Genomic DNA, 20,787 nt, shown 5'->3' on the forward strand with positions numbered 1-20,787 from the left:
TTGTCAGTCATTTGTCTTAATTTTGGGGGAAATTCTTTTTTGCAGATAAGTCTAATTTTAATGTATCTACACTTATTTTTTCATGGCTTTTACATTCATCTTCTTCAAGAATTTAGCTGCTAAGTCACTTCAGTGACACGACTTCAGTCATGTCCAACTCTGCGACCCCATGGACTGTAGCCTGCCAGGCTCCTCTGTCCATAGGATTCTCCAGGCAAGAAGTTGATTGCCATGCCCTCCTCCAGGGGATCTTCCGAACCCAGGGACTGAACCTGCGTCTCTCATGTCTCCTGCACTGGCAGACAGGTTCTTTACCACTAGTGCCACCAGGAAGCCCTCTTTAAGAATTCTACTCAGAGCTTATATACATTTTCCTTTTCCTAATACTTGCATGTTGGATGGTATCACCAACTTGACGGACATGAGTCTGAGCAAGCTCTGGGAGTCAGTGATGAACAGGGAAGCCTGGAGAGCTGCAGTCCATGAGGTTGCAAAGAGTTGGACACGACTAAGTGAACTGAGTTGAATACTTCCATGGCTTAAAAAATATTTAGATTTTGATCCACTTGGAGAATATGAGGATCTCATGAAGGATATGAGGTAGAAATACAAACTTTTTTTCAAGTGGAGAGTCAACTTGTTATTATAATACAATCATCACTATCATTTACTGAATAACACTTCTATCAGGTACTATTCAATTCAATACTATCTTATTGGGGTTGTTTTCAGGATTAAATAAAACATTTTAATTTTTTTTTCTATTTTTTGGCTATCCCTGGCATATTTCCTCAACCAGGGATTGAACCCAGGCAGGCCCCCTGCAGTCAAAGTGCAATGTCTTAACTATTGGACTGCCAGGCAAGTCCCTAAATAAAACAGTTTAAAGGGAAGTAAGGAAAGCATCAAATGCTTATGTATTTGCCCAATTCATACAGATATTAACTGCTGAAATCAGGATCCTAACCCTAGTGGGATAACCCCACAATATTTGGTTTTCTAATGCAATTTCCTTTTCCCATAGACTTTTAAATTTTTTCATACCAGCTTTATTACATACTAGATTACCATAAATACATAGGTCTACTTATGGACTTTCTAGTCTGTTTCAATGATCTATTTGTTTCTTCTTATACTGTCTGTGATCATGTAAAACATCTAATCTGATCATGTTATCCATCCTAATTAAAAATTTAATGACTCCCTGTTGACCTCAGGATTAAATCCAAACCCTTCAGCCTGTCAGATAAAGCCCCCTCCCTCCCACCTCTGGAGTCTCAGATGTGAGCACAGACTCCTCCCCTCTATGTTCTAGCTCTCTTTCAAGATTAACTCAAACATAACTGCCTTCAGTCCTTCTCTCCCTATCCCAACCAAGGAGAAAGATATCATTCTCTCCACCTGTTTGTCTACTCCCTCATACTTTTATCCTAGCATCACTATTTTACTGTATTTTTTCATCTATATGTCTTTCCTTTACCATAATATGAATATCTTGAGGATAAGACCACATCTTATTAAATGCCTGCTGCTGCTGCTAAGTCGCTTCAGTCGTGTCCGACTCTGTGCAACTCCATAGACGGAAGCCCACCAGGCTCCCCCGTCCCTGGGATTCTCCAGGCAAGAACACTGGAGTGGGTTGCCATTTCCTTCTCCAATGCATGAAAATGAAAAGTGAAAATGAAGGCGCTCAGTCGTGTCTGACTCTTCGCGACCCCATGGACTGCAGCCCACCAGGCTCCTCCGTCCATGGGATTTTCCAGGCAAGAGTACTGGAGTGGGGTGCCATTGCCTTCTCCTATTAAATGCCTAGCATAACCTTAATAAATATTTGAGTAAATCAATATAAAATGACCATCATATCATGTGAGCAATTTTCTGATTTATAAAAAGATGCAGCAAATTTTAAAATGACACAAAATATAATTTTAAAACAACATTGAAAAGTGAGTATATTTAACTGTACTCAGCTCATTATAGAGCAAGTGGGTGAGTACAATAGGAATTCACGCTATAGCATGTTTAATGAACTTGCAAAAGAAAAAATAGGTCAAAGGAAGGTGGAGAAATTTTCTCTTTTCATTAGAACCGAGGAGCTCCGTAATCATCTGGCATTCGCTCAATGTTGTACCTGATCAGGACAAAAAATTAACACTGGTTAGAAACGGGTGTCCAGAACCCACCTTAAAAGTCCATCCTTTACTGATTATATCACTCTGACCTCCTGCTGTGAATCCTTTTTGTCAGTGGGAACATTTTAAAGGCCTATCATAATGAATGATTTACAGCAAAATACTGTCTATATTATCTTTATTCTTCAAAGTGAAAGTTAACAAGTTGGAGATCCAGGTACGGAGTCCAGGTGTGCCCAAGACCCTCACCCATATTCTTCCCATTTTGCTGTGTTTGTCCCAGGATAAAAAGTTGGCCAATAATAGTCTGAGGACTGACACAGGAACGTCAAAGAAGGATAAAAAGCAGTTTTCTTTTTTTTAATAAACTTTCAGTTTCCCAAATAAGATGCTAATCACCTGCACTAAGTTTTCAAAAAAAAGAAAAGTATTTCTAGCCAAAAAGATAAGCCTAAGTTACTGCTTTGTATCAATATTTAAGGCCGCAAATTTCCCTATTCCTTCTAGTGATCTTACTGTAACAATGTGAATGTCTGCCTCATTCCTAAATCCTAGCTTTATCTTTTGTCCATGTTCTTGTCATTAACACTTTGTCTCATTTATTCAAATAGAACTATGTAAACGGATGGCATCACCGACCCGATGGACATGAGTGTGAGTGAACTCTGGGAGTTGGTGATGGATAGGAAGGCCTGGCGTGCTGTGATTCACGGGGTCGCAAAGAGTCGGACACGACTGAGTGACTGAACTGAACTGAAACATTTGATACATCAATTTTTTCCCCAAAATCTTCCTATATCTTGACATCAACTATATACAGTTAATCACTTCTCTAAGAGAAACTTCTCACCTATGGTTAGAAATGTACATGATGGGAACTCCAGGGATCTTCCGGATTCTTCGTTTAAGGTCCCGGTCAACTGTGGCCACAATGTAACACTTGTGCTGGAAAAGACAGGATTGGGTGTTTGCACAGAGCTCACTAAGTGATACTGGATACAATCACTGGTTAGTCTGAAGAATTACTCATTTTTATAGTAAACAGGACAGTAAAGGCTAAAACAAATTGGTGAGTAGTTTCTAGATTGAGGAGCCCATATTTATCACATAAAACATAACAAGTTGCCTGGGCTGATTGTAGCTCTAAGAATCTTGAGGGGGAGAAGATAGAAAAACTAGTTAAAAGCTGCATATTATCTCATAAGTGGAAGGGATTTTCATATCTAGGGCAGACAATTCCTTGGTTTTTGGAAAACACCCTTAGAAAGACAGTGCAAAGGCAGAGTTACAGCCTTAGATCCAAAGGCACAGCTTTTGCCTTTAGAAGGATCTCCGGGGCTGGTCCTACTCTGGAGGCCTCCTCGTGGTGGAGGTAGGCTACCTCCCGGGTTCTGAAGCCAAACAGGAAGATCTCCAGGACAAGGCGAAGTCAAACAGCTCTGAAAGCACTAACATTTAGCAGCCCGTCTGGAACTAATTTGTATTATATTGATACTTTACTTCTATCCTACCCAAATCTCTTGCTGAGTTTTATAAAGAGCTGTCGACTGGGACCAGCCATGCTATGGGGAATTAAGGGAAATGCTGGCTCCACCCAAGGGATGAAGTGGCTCAAGGGATGGCAGTGTGGTCACTACATAGAGATGATTCTTTTCAGCAGAGACAGGCTTTTTAAGGTCAATCAGCAACAAAAGTTCTTGCAGTGTTTGACAAGGAAGAACAGATGAGTCAAAAACCTACTTATTCTAGGGTATGTGTGAAATAGCACCCTGGGAGACTCAGATGTAACACAATTCCTACATAGGGAGTAAATGGAACTTTCCGTTTTCCGTTTCCGTTTTGTCGCTCAGTCGTGTCCGACTCTTTGCGACCCCGTGGACTGTAGCCTACCAGGCTTCTCCATCCATGGGATTCTCCAGGCAAGAATACTGGAGTGGGTTACCGTTTCCTTCTCCAGGGGATCTTCCCGACCCAGGGATCGAACCCAGGTCTCCCGCATTGGAGGCAGACGCTTTAACCTCTGAGCCACCAGGGAAGCCCAAACTTTACTCAATTATTTATTTTTTGGCCGCACTGCATGGCATGTGGGATCTTAGTTCCTCCATCAGGGATCAAACCTGTGCCCCCTGCATTGGAAGTGCATAGTCAACGACTAGACCATCAGGCAAGTCCCTGGAACCTTATTTTAGATTCACAGGGAGACAGAACTTGATATATTAGTATGTCTGCACTCATTCGCCTAAACCATATTATAGAGAAGATTTGTGGAATAAGATAAATGCTCCAAATTACACCCCCAATAAATGCAGATGCCAAGATCTGAAACCATGTCTCCTCCCCAATCCCATGATCTTTCCATTATGGCTACAGTATACACTTCCATTCCACTCTCTCAAGTAAATGAGGACACCGACACTTCCCATGAAGGGATTCTATATAATTTTTTTTTATCATTTATATTCCTAGATACTTTACATGAACATTCAGGAAATAATAGCTTATCTTCTTTTAATAGCACAGAGTAAATATTAAAAAGTGATGATACCTGAGTTACTCTTTGTACTAAGCAGTCATCTGCATAGGTTCCTTTGTGTGTACACGGTAATCGTTCAAATCTTGGATCCTTGGCAATCCTATACAGTTACAAAAGTGGATTGATAAAAGCATTCAAGCAACTGAGTAACTTATGTGGAGATTTCAAGATACCCCTCTCCCCCTGAAGCTTATTTTCTATAATAATTGGAAAGACAATTTATAGAAAAGGGAATTAAAGCTTACTGACTGAGAGCTGCCAAGCCTTACATCACGTATTTGTTACAGCAATCTGAATTACTCTATTTCCATTTTACAGATAAAGAAGTAGATTCAGAGAGCTTGATTAATTTGTTCAAAGCTACACAGCTGGGAAAAGCCAGGATTCAAAACTAAATCAAATTAAACCTAACCATTTTGCTTTCAGGAAGTTGTCTTACACAAATACACAAGAATACAGGTGCAAGGATGGTCACTACAAGACAGTTTATAGCAGTGGAAAACTAGAGATAATCTGAAAATCCATCAGCAAGGTAAAAGTTAAATACATTTTGGTCCTTCTAGTCTATTTTAAAAAACGAGTTAGAGCTGTATGTACCAACATGGGAGGACATATAATAAACAAAGCAGACACAGACACACATACACGTATACAACATTAAAAAAACCACATGCATCAATGTTTTCACTGGTCTCAATAGAAAGGTCCTTAGCATTGGGAATGTGATTAGCTTATGACTTTCCCTAACTCAAAATCAGTGTCTGTCAGTTGTTAAATGGTATTTCATGAAAAAGCAGCTCATTCAGCTCACAAATGCTTCTCCTTGAGACAACGTTCATCCTTTGCTCTGTTTCCTTCTCCTTCCAGTTTGACTGAGATGGAGGTTACATACAGCACTGTGTGAGTTTTGGGTCCACAGCATGGGGACTTGATTCACACATATTATGAAACGACTGCCGTAGAAAGGTTAAGGGAGCATCCACCAGCAGAAGTGCTTTGTGTGTACTTCTCATTTCACCGCAAGGAATACTGATGTGTATTCCAGGGTTGAGATTTAACACTGTTAATGAATTTTACTGCTCTATTAAGGATATTCTTAAGTGATTCTGGTATTAAAAAAAAAAACAACTGCCAGTGAAGAATATTAAAAACTACTAGCATTACTGGGGCCCAATGTCCTGATTTGTACTGAGGTACTGCCATTTTTTTTGCATTCAGTACAAATGTCAGCACAGTGACAAAGGCAACACTTTGGTATTATTAAGAAAATAGTTTTGCAAACTCCCTGCAAAGGTCTCTGGGACTCCGGGGGTGGAGGAGGGTTGCTACACTTTGGGAACCACTAAACTGAAAGGCACTTGCTAGAGTAAACTCAAAACTTCTTGTAAGTAAACTGAAAATTGTTTAAGTGTGAGATTCTGAAGAAGATAACCAGATAACAAACTAATAGAAAGACACCGTCTAAGTGAAAATCTAGAGGAATGTAAAAGGAGGCCCAGGAGACCTGAATGACTAAGGAACTTCAGTTCAAAAAGCTTCAGCTTGAAAACTCTAACCTTCAAATGTTTTCTTTCTCAGTCATAAATAGTTAACTAGTTTTGTATGATTTTTATTTAAACTAACCAGACAAGAAATCTCTGGAGAGCGAACAGAAGGAGGGTCAGGAGAACCTTCAGTGCACCGATCTAAAACAAACCTAGATCAGCGCCATCCTACCTTAACGCCACTCTGTACTTCTGCCCCAGTTTCTCAATTTCAGCCATTACACAGTCAGTTATACAAGGGATACCTGCCAGGAAAAATGAAATTAGTAACAAACTTGTGAAACAACTGGTTTTACTCTCTGAATTATATCCGGTTGAGAGTCTTACCACTGGACCACCAGGAAACTCCCTGTATTATATACTTTAAATGAGTGGCTTATATGGTATGTGGATTGACTCTTAAAACTGTTAAATAGCATGAAGATAAAAAAAGTAAATAATGTATGATCTATTCTTATTCAGGAACAAAAATAACCTCACAGAATGAGGTTATTTACTATGAACAAAAATACCCCACAGAAACTGAATATGAATTTTTAAAAACTGCTCCTTTATGAGGAAAGGCATAACAGGGAACTTTCATTCTCTTTATGCTAGATTATTAATTTTTTTCACAAGTACACTGACACTCTTGAGAACAAAGTTAAGACATCTTAAACTAAAATACAATGCCCAGAAGAAAAAGCAGTTGTGAAATGGAGGAAATAAGATAGGAGGAGCAGATAGTCATGGAGTTAGAGGGCACTACATGCCTTAGAAGGGTCAATTTCAGAGCCACGCAGCACTGAAGCAAGAGCTTGCACCTGGAGCAGGGAAGTGGGTTTGGGAAGATCACTACAAAGAAGACTCTGAGTAGAAAAGAAAGCCCATAACAGCTAACCGTCCTCCTCTGTTGCAGCGTCAAACAGAAATGGAAGGGACCAAGAGCTATGAAAAGGTCAAAGGGGCATTTCCAAGCCAAAAGGAAGATAAAGGCCTTCTTTTATGAATAAAGGCAAGTAAAGAAAAATTAAATAAGCAGAGCTTAAAACAGTTAAGGAATCTCCTAGGTAACTGAAGCTTGTAATTTACTTGAATGTTTCTTCAGCCTTTGCTCTGAGATATTATGTCACACAGAAAAGTGACATTTTCCTTGGTAAGTTTTTTCTTTCAGAAAAGGCACTGTGAGAGCATTTAGCTGTATGCATTATGGCTGTAATCTATGGTATCCACAACTGGAGAAAGACCTAACTATAAGGCCAACACTATCCCAAACAAGCATCTTTTTTTTTGGCCATGCCACGCGGCTTATAGGATTTTAGTTATTCCACCAGGGATTGAATCTGCATCCTTGACAGTGAAAGTGCCAAGTCCTAACCACTAGACCGCCATGGACTTCCCCTGAACCATTTAGGTAACAGCAGTGGAGCCAGAGAGCCAGGGAAGCAATGCAACTCCAAGGGGCCATGCTTAAACCCTCCATCCATTTCGTGCATGAATAGGTCACAGCATTCCTGGAGAAGCAGCTAAGACAACTATAAGAAACACCATGGGAATAGAAGGAGTCTACCAAGATTAGTTTCTTCCCTCATACAGGCCACCCTAGTCTACTTTTAGGCATGGTCATGCTCCAACTTAAGAAAAAAAAATTTTTTTAAATATTACATGTACATAGGTTTAAAAAAATACAAAAAGGCCTATATGAAAAAATAATGATCCCTTGATCTTTTTCCACCCCACCAATTCTGAGAGTTGGACTATAAAGAAGGCTGAGCACTGAAGAATTGATGCTTTCAAACTGTGGTGCTGGAGAAGATTCTTGAGAGTCGCCTGGACAGCAAGGAGATTAAACCTGTCAATCCTAAAGGAATCAACCCTGAATATCATTGGAAGAACTGATGCTGAAACCGAAGCTCCAAAACTTTGGTCATATGGTGGAAGAGCCAACTCATTGGAAAACACCCTGATGCTGCGAAAGGCTGAGGGTAGGAGAAGGGGGAGACAGAGGATGAGATGGTTGGATGGCATCGCTGACTCAATGGACATGAGTTTGAGCAAACTCTAGGAAATAGTGAAGGACACGAAAGCCTGGTGTGTGGCAGTATGTGGGGGTTGCAAAGAGTCAGACATGACTGAGTGACTGAACAAATTCTGATCCTTAGAGATGACTATTTTAATTTCATTGGCTGTTTTTCTCACTTGGTGGATACATTCATAACTTGATATAATAAACTTATGCAGTTAATTTTTATGTTAATTTTATGCATTTAAAGAATTGACCTCTCTTACCCATCACACATCCCTTATCCCATCTTGCTAATTTTAATAAATCAATAAACAGCATTCACATTACTATCACTCTGTAAATGTTCATTATGTAGTATCTTTTATATATATTAAAGGAGGTATGAAGTTTTTCCTTTGATTCCAATAATTTATTCTTTATGGCAAAGTGTAAGTTTAATTTTCATTTGTACATTTAACTAGATGACTGGAAAATGTGTGAATATAAACCCACCACAAAATACAACAGATCTCACTATTAGGAAGTTATTTCTCTGTACTTGTCCTAAACTATCTTTTCCTCCTCATGGTAGGAAAAGAAGACCATTTGAAGGAGGAGACACCCAAACACCCAAGGGAAATCTATTAATGGTAAACTACATATCTAGGTGTAAATAAACCACCTCAGCTCCTTTGTGGTATAAATAAACACCAGACTGAATAAACTTAGGAACAGTTGACCTTAATCATTTCTAGTTCTGTGATTGTAAATGGCAAAATGTCTTATTCAGCTTTTCCACACTGAAGTGGATAGAAGAATGTTTCCTACTTAATGTAAATAATATACATAGTGAGAAATGAAATAAATTTTCATTTATCCAGAATTTTAAAATCCAAAATCCTTAAACAGAAAATTCCCCACCTATTTTCTAAGTTGATGTCTGTAACAATGGTCAAAACGTACTAAGTGTTTTCTCAATTGTGAAAGTTTAATTCTTCCCAGTCAAGTTTGCATTATATTTCAATTCACTGAAAAGGGCCCTTGCTATGGTGAGCAAATTAAATGGCCAGCAATTCAGTTAACTAGAATCCCATTTCCCTATTTTCATGTATTTGGGTAAGTATGATTATTCTTTACAAATGTCACAGAAATGGAAAAGTCTGATACTCACACTTGGCATACAGACAGTCCATCATTGACTGCACTAAGTCCAGTTTGGCCTTAATGGAAAAGTTGATAAAGTTGGTATCGACCAGGATGTGGTAAGGTGGGCCCAGCTGTGTATTATATTGGAAGAATAAGCAGGAAGGGTGTTGGGGGCTGGAAGAAAAAGAAAAAAAAACACCAAGTAATATCTACACTGATATTCTAGTATAAACAAACAAAAAAGAAGTCTCTGCTTGGAATAGTTTGTTCCTTTCCCCCCTGTTCATTGTAAGTAAATCCTGTGATGATATATCCATCACCAATCTAGGGCAAAATGAGAAAAATAAGAAAAATGTGATGAGGTTTCATAAAGTTAAATGTACTTACTTGAATAAACTTTATCCTAAAACTAGGCACTTACTACTTTTTGGTGATATGCTGTCTCTTTTATGAAATGCAGGTATGTTAAAACAATTAACAATTTTTCAATTTTCTTTTGAAAGTTTCTTGGCAAAGAAAAAAAATGATATTAGATTTAATCCCCAGGATTTTAGGGAAACTTTTACTGGTCCAGGAAATCCAAAAACCTTTGAACCGTTAGAATTGGTTTATGCTCATCAATTTACTTCATTTGCACAGCTGTGCCAGACTTACAAATGACTGAGCAAATCAGTTCAGGGGATGCCTGGATTTCTCAGAGGTCTATAGTTTAGAATCTTTCTTCTGGTTTTAAAGGAAAACTTGAAATTTTTGATTACTTACACTTCTCTTTCCTTGAGTGCACTGGGATCTTTCTTTTCTTTCTTTTTCGGTTTTAATCTATCCTTTTCTTTACTAGAAAAAAAAGAAAATTCAATGTAGGAGAGAAAAAAATCCACAGCAGTGATTATTATTAAAAGTTTTTTCTTTTTTGTCTACAAAAGAAATCTTATTTTGTGAGCTCATCATATTAACATCAGCATAGGCTTCCTGTGCACAAATAACTATGTAGGAAGTAGCCTGGAATTAAGACAATTAATCAGTAAAACTTAATTAAATTTTAAAATCATTAGCTAATAATCCATATAAATTGTTAGTGGATAAGTAAATGTTGGTTATATTATTTCTTTCTTTGTCAGAAGCTCTCATATCAAGAATAAAAATCCACTTCCAAGCGGTGGGTAAACAGGCTGACATTTATCCTCTGAAGATTCGGATGCTTCAACAGCAGGAGGAAAAGGGTTCCCCCACATGTCTCTTATAAAAGGCTAAAATGTGACAATATATATACAGAATTTAACCTTAACAAGAAACAAAATATTATTAGTGGGAAAAATTCCTTAAAATTACATAATAAATACATACTAAAGGTCAAGAATACAATTTAACCACAATGAAGGCTCTAAGGACTACTCCTTTGTACTGAGACTCTTAAACACAATGAAGTCCAGTCTTTATTTAATAACTCCATCCATTCTTAACTAAGCTGGCAAGCTGTTTAGTTCCTCCTTATACTAGGGAATATCATTCTACTCTCTTCCTCCACAGTCATAAATATCGTAATATTTATCAAATGGAGACACTTAGATGTTTTCCCATTTTTTCTTTCAAAAATACTTGAGTTATCAGGTGCTGGTACACAAGACAATGATAATCTCTGTCTATTAAATAAAGACTGGGCTTCAAAAATTATAACAAACCTTTTTCCCCCCTGGGGAATGTAGTAGTGTAATGACAAAAACCTAAAGAAAATCCTACCTACCTCACAGAACAATCAGGAGGCTTAAAAGTGATATGGCACATACAGTATATAGAAACGGTGATACAAATTGAACACTTAAGAGATGCTGAATTACCAACCCATTCACCAGTGTATCTGCTCAGCAGCTAAATGACTGCTGTATTTATTACCCTATAATAATCCAAGACATAATAACACCAAAAGTAAACAAAACAACAAAAATAAGAATAGAAACTTTTACTACTTATCCCCTCGTGATTTCTATAGCTCTGGGGAGTCTAGGAACCCAGGTGATTCCAGACACTCACAGCCTCTGATCTCTGAGACTAAGCATTCGCTTCATGGTCGCATACTTCCGTGTTTTCTTTTGCTTCCCCTTGAAACAAAAATTTTAGAGTTAAAAGGAGTTGGAAACATACCGCATATTCCTGAGTTCCTTTTCTTTTGTCCACACCCTTCTTCCCTCAAATACCCAATTCCTCCTATCTGTCTCAACCAGACTTTATTTTCTTGGGCTCCAAAATCACTGCAGACGGTGACTGCAGCCATGAAAATGAAAAGACGCTTGCTCCTTGGAAGAAAAGTTATGACCAACCTAGACAGCATATTAAAAAGCAGAAATATTACTTTGCCAACAAAGGTTCGTCTAGTCGAAGCTATGTTTTTTTCAGTAGTCACTTATGGCTGTGAGAGTTGGACTAGCGCTGAAGAATTGATGCTTTTGAACTGTGATGTTGGAGAAGACTCTTGAGAGTCCCTGGGACTGCAAGGAGATCCAAACAGTCCATCCTAAAGGAAATCAGTCCTGAATACTCATTGGAAGGACTGATGCTGAAGCTGAAACTCCAATACTTTGGCCACCTGATGCGAAGAACTAACTCATTTGAAAAGACCCTGATGCTGGGAAAATTGAAAGCAGGAAGAGAAGCGGACGACTGAGGATGAGATGGTTGAATGGCATCACTGACTCGATGGACATGAGTTTGAGTAAACTCCGGGAGTTGGTGATGGACAGGGAGGCCTGGCCTGCTGCAGTTCATGGGGTCGCTAAGAGTCGTACACTGAGCGACTGAACTGAACTGCCTCAACCCATCCTCCCAACTCGCTAAAACATAACAAGCACTACTTCCGCAGTTTAAAAGGTGAGATCGGAATGAAAATAAGCAAGGAGACTTTCGTGGAAGTTTGGCCAAGGGCCACTCCCTCAATCTCCTCCCAGACGTGGTCTGACAATGCCCGTTCTCGAACTCCCCGGGGTCTCACCATGTTCAGGCCGCGCTCTTATTTCTTCCGGAATCACGGGCGGCGCGGCTCGTTTGCGTCATCCGTACGCCGCTTCCGGCAAAGGCTAGCCCGGAAGCGGAAGCCGCTTTGGGAAACGGAAAAGCCCAGCAGCGGGTTCCCAGCCGCGGGGCTGGGGAATCTATACTGGATTCCCTTGAGTGGGAGGGTCTAGGGCCGTATTTTCTGCTGGTGCTGCCGCCGCCTCCCAGGGTAGCAGAGCTGAGACTTCGCCGTGCCGCACCCCCAGTTTGGGTAATGTTTCCCTCTTCCATCACTCCAACACGAGGCAGAGCCCAGAGAACCTGCCTGCAGTATAGGGTTCTAGAGAGAGGGAGGACCAGGGTAGAGGGGACGACATTCTGGATTGCCCAGTAGGTTTGAGGAAAACACGTTCTCCTCATCCTTCAGCGGCGGGCATCAGGTCTTTATTGTGCTCCGCGGAGGCTCTGGTTCCTCCTTGGTTCTCCCAGCCGGCACTGTGCTTGGGGTAGCCGAGTGGACGATTCTAGTGATTTCCCCCGAGTGCAAACCGTGTATTCGTCTTGGTGAACGGATGAGCGATTGAGGGATGGAGCAGCATTTGAGGGCTTTCTTTGGACTGTCTCTAGAAAAATCGATACAGACCCTTGCCTGTGTTACTAGTTACCAAGCCAGGAAAATGTTGGGAAATAATTAGCATTGTATTCTGAAGCCTTGGTGTGTTATCTTTCATGGAAAAGATGAATTTTTGAGAACAAGAAGGGTAAGATAACTTCCATTTTTTTGAGTACCTTTTTAGGTACTCTGGTGGTTCTTAACCTTTCGAAGATCCAGGGACAGTTCTTTAATAAATGGGTACACGTTGCAACATTTGTCATACGATTATGAGACTGGTGACCTCAAAGCCTAGAGACCTCTAGGTCTCTGCGCTTGACGTTAAGAACCCCGATCCTGTTATTGTATTAGGTATTTTAACTGTATTACCTTCTTTGACCTTCACAGTGATTTCAGTACCCCCCATTTTACGTAATGGGAAGCTGAGGCCCAGACTTTGTTCAGGGGTTTGTTTGGGCCTAATTCCACAGTCTGTACTTACTGCACAAAGCTGTCCTGATGTTTGCAATCCAAAAAGGTTATGAGGTTAAAAAAAAAAAAGCTGACCATAGCAGCATAAGCCTTGTTATGAAATATAGTGTATTAACATATACTATCTGTGCTTCAGTTTATTTGTAAAATGAATAGTATCTATCTTACAGGAATGTCTGTCAGTAATTGGGACTGAGTTAAAGCATGAAGTCCCTAGAAGAATGTTCACCACGAATAAACCCTATTAAAGTATTTTCTGTTATCATTGTGTGTCTTCTGTCAAAGTATGCCAATGGTATTTTAATATAGTTGCTCAGTTTTGGAACTTGAGTGTGTTATAATCTCAAGAACTTTATTACATTTTCAGTTCTTGAAGAGCTCATTTGCAGGGTGATTTCTTGAGTTGATTTGAGTACACAGTTTTCTTCCTAGTTTCCCTTTTAGGCATGCATGCATGTAGCTAGCTTTGTAGGGCACATTTGACTTTGTAGGCTCTGAATTTTTGACATTGAAATAATTTTGTTATGGAAACATCTACAGATACTTTGTATGCCTCCTGCTTTACCCCATTTGTGGTTTACTAGAAGTTCCTAATCTTTAGGGAACAGCCTTTCTGCTAAGCTGTCATGGTGACATGATAGCCACAACTTTTTTGATGCATTAGAACCTCATGGTGATTAGCTTTTTAAGTAAACATGATCGGTGTGTTTATTTTGAACAGTTGGAGACTGATTAGTATTATGTATAGGTTTAGAGAGAAAATTGCATATAATTAAATAGTAATTTGCATTTAAATTCAGGCATCTACAGAAAAACACTCTCTTGGTAATGTGTACCCTGAATTTTGAATTCCATGAACAATAACAAATTTAAAAAAACAAGCAGTGTGTAATATCTATTCTGAGACTTTTCTGATTTCCTTGATTGTTAAAGCTTGGTAGGGAGCTAAATTAGTGTGGGAACACTATGGAGGATGAGAACATACTTAGGAAAATATGGTTTTGTGTTTTTTTTTTTCTTTGTAACTTTGTTCCAATCCAAGATTCTTATGTTCTAAGATTAAAGTACCAGGATATCCTATAGCATATTTTGGTAATGATGGGAGGGACAGATGCTGTTGCTTTGTGTTGGGTGGGAGCAGAAACTAATTGATTTTGATTACATACTTGTGAGAAAAATAAGTGATTTTAGTCCTTTTCAGCAGTCAAGAGGGTTGTTTGGTTCTTTTCTGCAGTCTTGAAGAGAAACAATTGCACAAGGCATTCAACCCACAGTTTGAACACATAATTGGGCTTGGACTTCATTCCATTCACTAATTGGCCTAACTTACTAATGTAAGTTGCTTTTTAAAATTTTGAATGATGAATCTTGTATGTCAGTGTTGGAAAGTTCGATGTGTATTCACTTTGTGGCCATTAAGGAAAAAAAAAATCACATATATTTTCTTCCATTTCAAGTTACAGTTCTTACACTTTTTAAAGAAGTTGTATCTATTTCTTTACTTACTTATTTGACTGCATCAGGTCTTAGTTGTGGTGTTCAGGGTCTTTGTCATGTTATGTGAGATCTTTTGTTGCTGTGAACAGACTTTGTAGTTGAGCCGTGAGAGCTTAGTTGCTCGAAAGCATGTGACCAAGATTCCCTGACCAAGGATTGAACCTGTGTCCCATGTGTTGCAAGGTGAATTCTTAGCCACTGGACCACCAGGAAAGTCCCTTTACACTAACTTTTATGTCTCATGTGATAGGATTTTTTTCCCCAGCAAACATTAGTTGCTGTTAGTTATTTTTCAGTTGGCTTGACTGCTTCTAAAAGTGATAGCATGGTATATGTACAGCAGTCCCTGTTCGTAAGATATCAGTATTGAACTGGTTTGTCAGGATACCTGAGAAGTACATTCCTGCCGCATGTTCATTCATTCAGAGGCATTTATTGGAGGCCCATTCGACTCCAGGCAATGTGCTGGTTATTCTTCAAGAACTCAGGCCTGTATTAGAGAAAGAGTTGTGAACAGATAAATTATGGTAGGTGGTTGAACCAAGGTATGCAAATTGAAATATTTTATTTTTTTAAACTATAAAACTTTTTATTTTAAAAATTTTTTAATTTTGTATTGAGGGGTAGCGAATTGAAATATTTTAGAGAATTTATTCTACCTGTTCATCTTTCTGGAAATGGACCAGGTCAGAGTACTATTGTGTAATATTTATTTAGTGCTATAACGTATAACAGATCAGATTTTATGACCGTAACAGATTCTAGTATATCAATTTATCTTTTAAATGACTTTAGTCATTAAATAGTTTAGATGTAAATTTCAGTTATCTTTCTTTTGTTTCTTTGTTTACGCTTAACTAATGTTCTTTAGCATAGTAGTTTCCAAAGTTCTGAGGTTGTTTAACTGTATTGTAGCGTGTGTGTATATGTGAGCATGCCTGAGGCTTCATACGGTGTTATGTCTCCATGACATTTTCCTGATGGGACTCTTGAAGCCTGTACTACAAAATGTGCTTTAACAGAAGGAGATAAGTATTCATCTGGTTATTAGAAACCAAACAGTTATGGTAGGTATATGGCTTGCCATTTAGCCTGAATTGTAACCGTATCATATGATTTTAATATGTATTTTTGTTACCTTGAGAAGTTGAGGAATTTGGTCCATGTTTTTCAGAGCTTTTAGCTGAAGCATTCATTTCACTGCAGTTTGCATTTTGGTGTTGAGATGCTAATTGTTAACATCTGTTCATTGTATTTTTTAAAATACTGACATAATAAATTTTATTAAAAGATTAAATGGTCTAGTGTATTCACTCAACTAATGGTTTTGAGATTCCTTCTGACTTAGGTACTCTTAAGATCTTTGGCCACCTCATGCGACGAGTTGACTCACTGGAAAAGACTCTAATGCTGGGAAAGGTTGGGGGCGGGAGGAGAAGGGGAAGACGGAGAATGAGATGGCTGGATGGCGTCACCGATTCTGTGGACATGAGTTTGAGTGTACTCCGGGAGTTGGTGATGGACAGGGAGGCCTGGTGTGCTGTGATTCATGGGGTCGTGGAGAGTCGGACACGACTGAGCGACTGAACTGAACTGAACTGAACTGAAGATCTTATACAGTGTTCCTCTGTGATTTCTACTTTCTCTTCCCAATGCATATCCATCTATTTTTATCCTTTAACAAATGGTAGTTCTTTTTGGACTAGCCTTAAAGAATGAAATAAAACACTTTAAAAAGCATTTAAAATATATTTCTACCTTGAAAAATTGGGATTGGCTTAACTAGATGACTGGTTTTTATGCTTCTGTATGTCTTAAAGGCCATCTGATTCCACCTGAACCGTACAAAGAACCTGAATTTGGTGCCCCACATATCTTACCCACCAGACACGAAGCCCAATACTCTTAGATATCTACTAGCCATACTTCTGGTGCTAGCAAAAGTAATCGCATTGTAAAAGTTGCTTTTACATTTAAAATTCCTCAATTGCTAGCATACTGTGGTTGTAAAGTGCAGAGGATGCTTTTTGTTGATTTCTCCACCTCCCTACCCCTAGCATCCATTTCCTTCCAACAGATTTTCTTCCATGTATGCTCTCTCCTCCCTTGCAGCCATGTGCTTCAGGGGAAGCCAACCACATCTTCATGCCAAAGAATGGGCCTGGTTGTCTAAGAATAATTCCATCCATCTTTCAGTTCAGTTTAGTTCAGTTCAGTCGCTCAGTCGTGTCTGACTCTGCGACCCCATGAATCACAGCACGCCAGGCCTCCCTGTCCATCACCAACTCCCGGAATTCACTCAAACTCATGTCCATCCAGTCAGTGATGCCATCCAGCCATCTCATTCTCTGTCGTCCCCGTCTCCTCCCACCCCCAATCCTTTCCAGCATCAGACTCTTTTCCACTGAGTCAACTCGTCCCTTGAGGTGGCCAAAGTATTGCAGTTTCAGCTTTAGCATCAGTCCTTCCAGTGAACACCCAGGGTTGATCTCCTTTAGAATGGACTGGTTGGATCTCCTTGAGGTACAAGGGACTCTCAAGAGTCTTCTCCAGCACCACAGTTCAAAAGCATCAATTCTTCGGCGATCAGCTTTCTTCACAGTCCAACTCTCACATCCATACATGACCACGGGAAAAACCATAGCCTTGACTAGACGGACCTTGGTTTGCAAAGTAATGTCTCTGCTTTTTAATATGCTATCTAGGTTGGTCATAACTTTCCTTCCAAGGAGTAAGCGTCTTTTAATTTCATGGCTGCAGTCAGCATCTGCAGTGATTTTGGAGCCCCCAAAAATAAAATCTGACACTGTTTCCACTGTTTCCCCATCTATTTCCCATGAAGTGATGGGACCAGATGCCATGATCTTCGTTTTCTGAATGTTGAGCTTCAAGCCAAACTTTTCACTCTCCTCTTTCACTTTCATCAAGAGGCTTTTGAGTTCCTCTTCACTTTCTGCCATAAGGGTGGTGTCATCTGCATATCTGAGGTTATTGATATTTCTCCCGGCAATCTTGATTCCAGCCTTTGCTTCTTCCAGCCTAGCGTTCCTCATGATGTACTCTGCATATGAGTTAAATAAGCAGGGTGACAATATACAACCTTGACGTACTCCTTTTCCTATTTGGAACCAGGCTGTTGTACCATGTCCAGTTCTAACTGTTGCTTCCTGACCTGCATACAGGTTTCTCAAGAGGCAGGTCAGGTGGTCTGGGATTCCCATCTCTTTCAGAATGTTCCAGTTGATTGTGATCCACACAGTCAAAGGCTTTGGCATAGTCAATGAAGCAGAAATAGATGTTTTTCTGGAACTCTCCTGCTTTCTCCATGATCCAGCGGATGTTGGCAATTTTTTCTTTGGCGCCTCTGCCTTTTCTAAAACTTTCTTGAACATCTGGAACTTCACAGTTCACATGTTGCTGAAGCCTGGCTTGGAGAATTTTAAGCATGACTTTACTAGCGTGTGAGATGAGTGCAATTGTGTGGTAGTTTGAGCATTCCTTGGCATTGCCTTTCTTTGGAATTGGAATGAAGACTGACCTTTTCCAGTCTTGTGGCCACTGCTGAGTTTTCCAAATTTGCTGGCATATTGAGTGCAGCACTTTCCCAGCATCATCTTTCAGGATTTGAAATAGCTCAATTGGAATTCTATCACCTCCACTAGCTTTGTTCGTATTGATGCTCTCTAAGGCCCACTTAACTTCACATTCCAAGATTTCTGGTTCCAGGTGAGTGATCACGCCATCGTGATTATCTTGGTCATGAAGATCTTTTTTGTACAGTTCTGTGTATTCTTGCCACCTCTCTTAGTATCTTCTGCTTCTGTTAGGTCCATACCATTTCTGTCTTTTATCGAGCCCATCTTTGCATGAAATGTTCCCTTGATATCTCTAATTTTCTTGAAAAGATCTCTTGTTTTTCCTATTCTGTTTTTTTCCTCTATTTCTTTCTATTCCATCCATCTTTACCAGTCTCTAATTTAGGAAAAGAAATGTGATTCAGTTTTGGTCAATGAGAGATTTAAGTTTGCTCTCGGCTTCTTTAAAAGTCCTTCCTCATGCTTTCATTGTATTTTCTATTCATTATTCTTTTTGGTCAGAGATTAGGTAAAGGTGACTTAATAACACATAACATTTTCTATTGTGTCCTTCCCTTTGTTTTTATCCAGAGATCTAGCCCAGGTTATTTAAAACCCTGGCTTGTCCACTTAGGGAAGTTTAACTCCAAGGATTGTTGTTGTTGAGTTGCTAAGTCATGTCTGACTCTGCAGCCCCATGGACTGCAACACACCAGACTTCTCTGTCCTTCAGTATCTCTTGGAGTTTGCTCAAACTCATGGCCATTGAGTCAGTGCTGCTATGTAACCATCTCATCCTCTGCTGCCCTCGAAGTCTTTCGCAGCATCAATCTTTTCCAGTGAGTTGGCTCTTTGCATCAGGTGGCCATGGTATTGGAACTTCAGCATCAGTCCTTCCAATGAATATTCAGGGTTGATTTCTTTTAGGATTGACTTTGTTTGCTCTCCTTGCTGTCCAAGGGACTCTTAAAAGTCTTCTCCAGCACCATAATTTGAGAACATCAATTCTTTAGCACTTAGCCTTCTTCATGTTCCAACTCACATCTGTACATGACTACTAGAAAAACCATAACTTTGACTCTAAGGACCTTTGTCGTCACAGGGATGTCTCTTTGCTTTTCAATACGTTGTCTGGGTTTTTCATAACTTTGCTTCCAAGGAGCAAGTGTCTTTTAATTTCATGGCTACAGTCACCATCCTCAGTGATTTTGGAGCCCAAGTAAAGAAAATTTGTCACTGTTTCTACTTTTTCCTCTTCTATTTGCCATGAAGTCATGGGACTGGATACCACAATCTTAGTTTTTTTAATGTTGAGCTTCAAGCCAGCTTTTTCACTCTCCTCTTTCACCCTCATCAAAGGCTCTTTAGTTCTTCCTCATTTTATGCCATTAAAGTGGTATCATCTGCACACTGAGGTTGTTGATATTTCTCCCGGCAATCTTGATTCCAGGCTGTGATTCATCCTGCACAGCATTTCGCATGATGTACTCTGCATATAAGTTAAATAAACAGGGTGACAACATGAAGCCTTGTCTTACTTCTATCCCAATTTTGAACCAGTCAGTCATTCCATGTAAGTTCTATCTGTTGTTTCTTGACCTGCATACAGATATCTCAGGAGGCAGGTAAGGTGGTCTGGTATTCCCATCTCTCTAAGAATTTTCCACAGCTTGTTGTGATCCACACAGTCAAAGGCTTTAGTGTAGCCAGTGAAGCAGAAGTAGATGTTTTTCTGGAATTCTGTTGCTTTCTCTGTGACCCAGAGAATTTATTGTTAGTTTGATCTCTGGTTCCTCTGCTGTCTCTAAACCCAGCCTATACATCTGGAAGTTCTCGGTTCATGTACTGCTGAAGCCTACCTTGCAGGATTAGCTCCAAGGATACCGCATGGTGTATGTAGTAAAACTGTTAGGAAAACAGTTAAAACCTTCCAAGTGTGATTTGGTTTTTCATATCCTGGTGAAGAAGGAAACCCGGCTGGGCTACATAAATGGTTTATAGAAAACCATTTAAACAGATAAGGTTTTGAAAAATGTTTTAAGCAAGCATTACCTGAATTGGAGCAATGACTTGGGAGGCATGATCAGAATCCTAAGGGGGCGTGTGACTGGAAAGTGGGGAACCATATGTACTTTTTTTAAACCCAGATTTTGTTTTGGAATCATTGTAGGCTTATAGAAAAGAAGAATAGTACAAGGAGTTTCTGTTGTACCTTTTACCCAAATCTCTCCCTAATGTTAATGTCTTACATAATCGTGATAACATTTTGTCACATCTAAGAAGTTAACATTGGTATGAATTGAACTG

General features: G+C 39.5%; 2 protein-coding genes across 10 annotated transcripts in view; one reads left to right on the plus strand and one right to left on the minus strand.

Annotated features, from left to right (window-relative positions):
* Window positions 1–1,862: 1,862 nt before the first annotated feature.
* FCF1 (FCF1 rRNA-processing protein) lies at window positions 1,863–12,394 on the minus strand. Its single transcript, XM_055435652.2, has 8 exons — window positions 12,323–12,394; window positions 11,368–11,435; window positions 10,102–10,173; window positions 9,365–9,513; window positions 6,382–6,454; window positions 4,678–4,765; window positions 2,983–3,077; window positions 1,863–2,131 (listed from the first exon to the last, which is right to left on the minus strand). Exons 1-8 carry the CDS (start codon window positions 12,323–12,325, stop codon window positions 2,083–2,085), a joined length of 597 nt encoding a protein of 198 aa, XP_055291627.1. The 5' UTR covers window positions 12,326–12,394; the 3' UTR covers window positions 1,863–2,082.
* Window positions 12,395–12,438: 44 nt separating this feature from the next.
* The window catches only part of AREL1 (apoptosis resistant E3 ubiquitin protein ligase 1), a 46,790-nt gene continuing 38,441 nt past the window's right edge, over window positions 12,439–20,787 (plus strand). For 3 of the 9 annotated variants that reach the window (XM_088839441.1, XM_088839445.1, XM_088839442.1), the window contains exon 1: window positions 12,439–12,595. The gene's annotated coding sequence lies outside the window, so the exon portion shown is untranslated. Of the gene's footprint in view, window positions 12,596–14,642; window positions 14,743–20,787 lie in introns of all 9 variants that reach the window. The other 6 variants (XM_088839446.1, XM_055435643.2, XM_055435650.2 and 3 more) reach the window with 4 other exon arrangements.

This window comes from Moschus berezovskii, chromosome 9, assembly GCF_049115385.1.
Source record: "Moschus berezovskii isolate FMDL1 chromosome 9, NW_MosBer_1.0, whole genome shotgun sequence".
In the NCBI taxonomy this organism is placed as follows: domain Eukaryota; kingdom Metazoa; phylum Chordata; class Mammalia; order Artiodactyla; family Moschidae; genus Moschus; species Moschus berezovskii.

What these genes read in the sequence shown, in the direction of transcription:
- FCF1 (XM_055435652.2), bottom strand. An exon ending in AGTCTCAGAGATCAGAGGCT is followed by an intron (nt 10,174 to 11,367) that starts GTGAGTGTCTGG and finishes TTTTTTTTCTAG; the next exon opens with TAAAGAAAAGGATAGATTAA. An exon ending in ATGTACATTTCTAACCATAG is followed by an intron (nt 2,132 to 2,982) that starts GTGAGAAGTTTC and finishes TGTCCTGATCAG; the next exon opens with GTACAACATTGAGCGAATGC.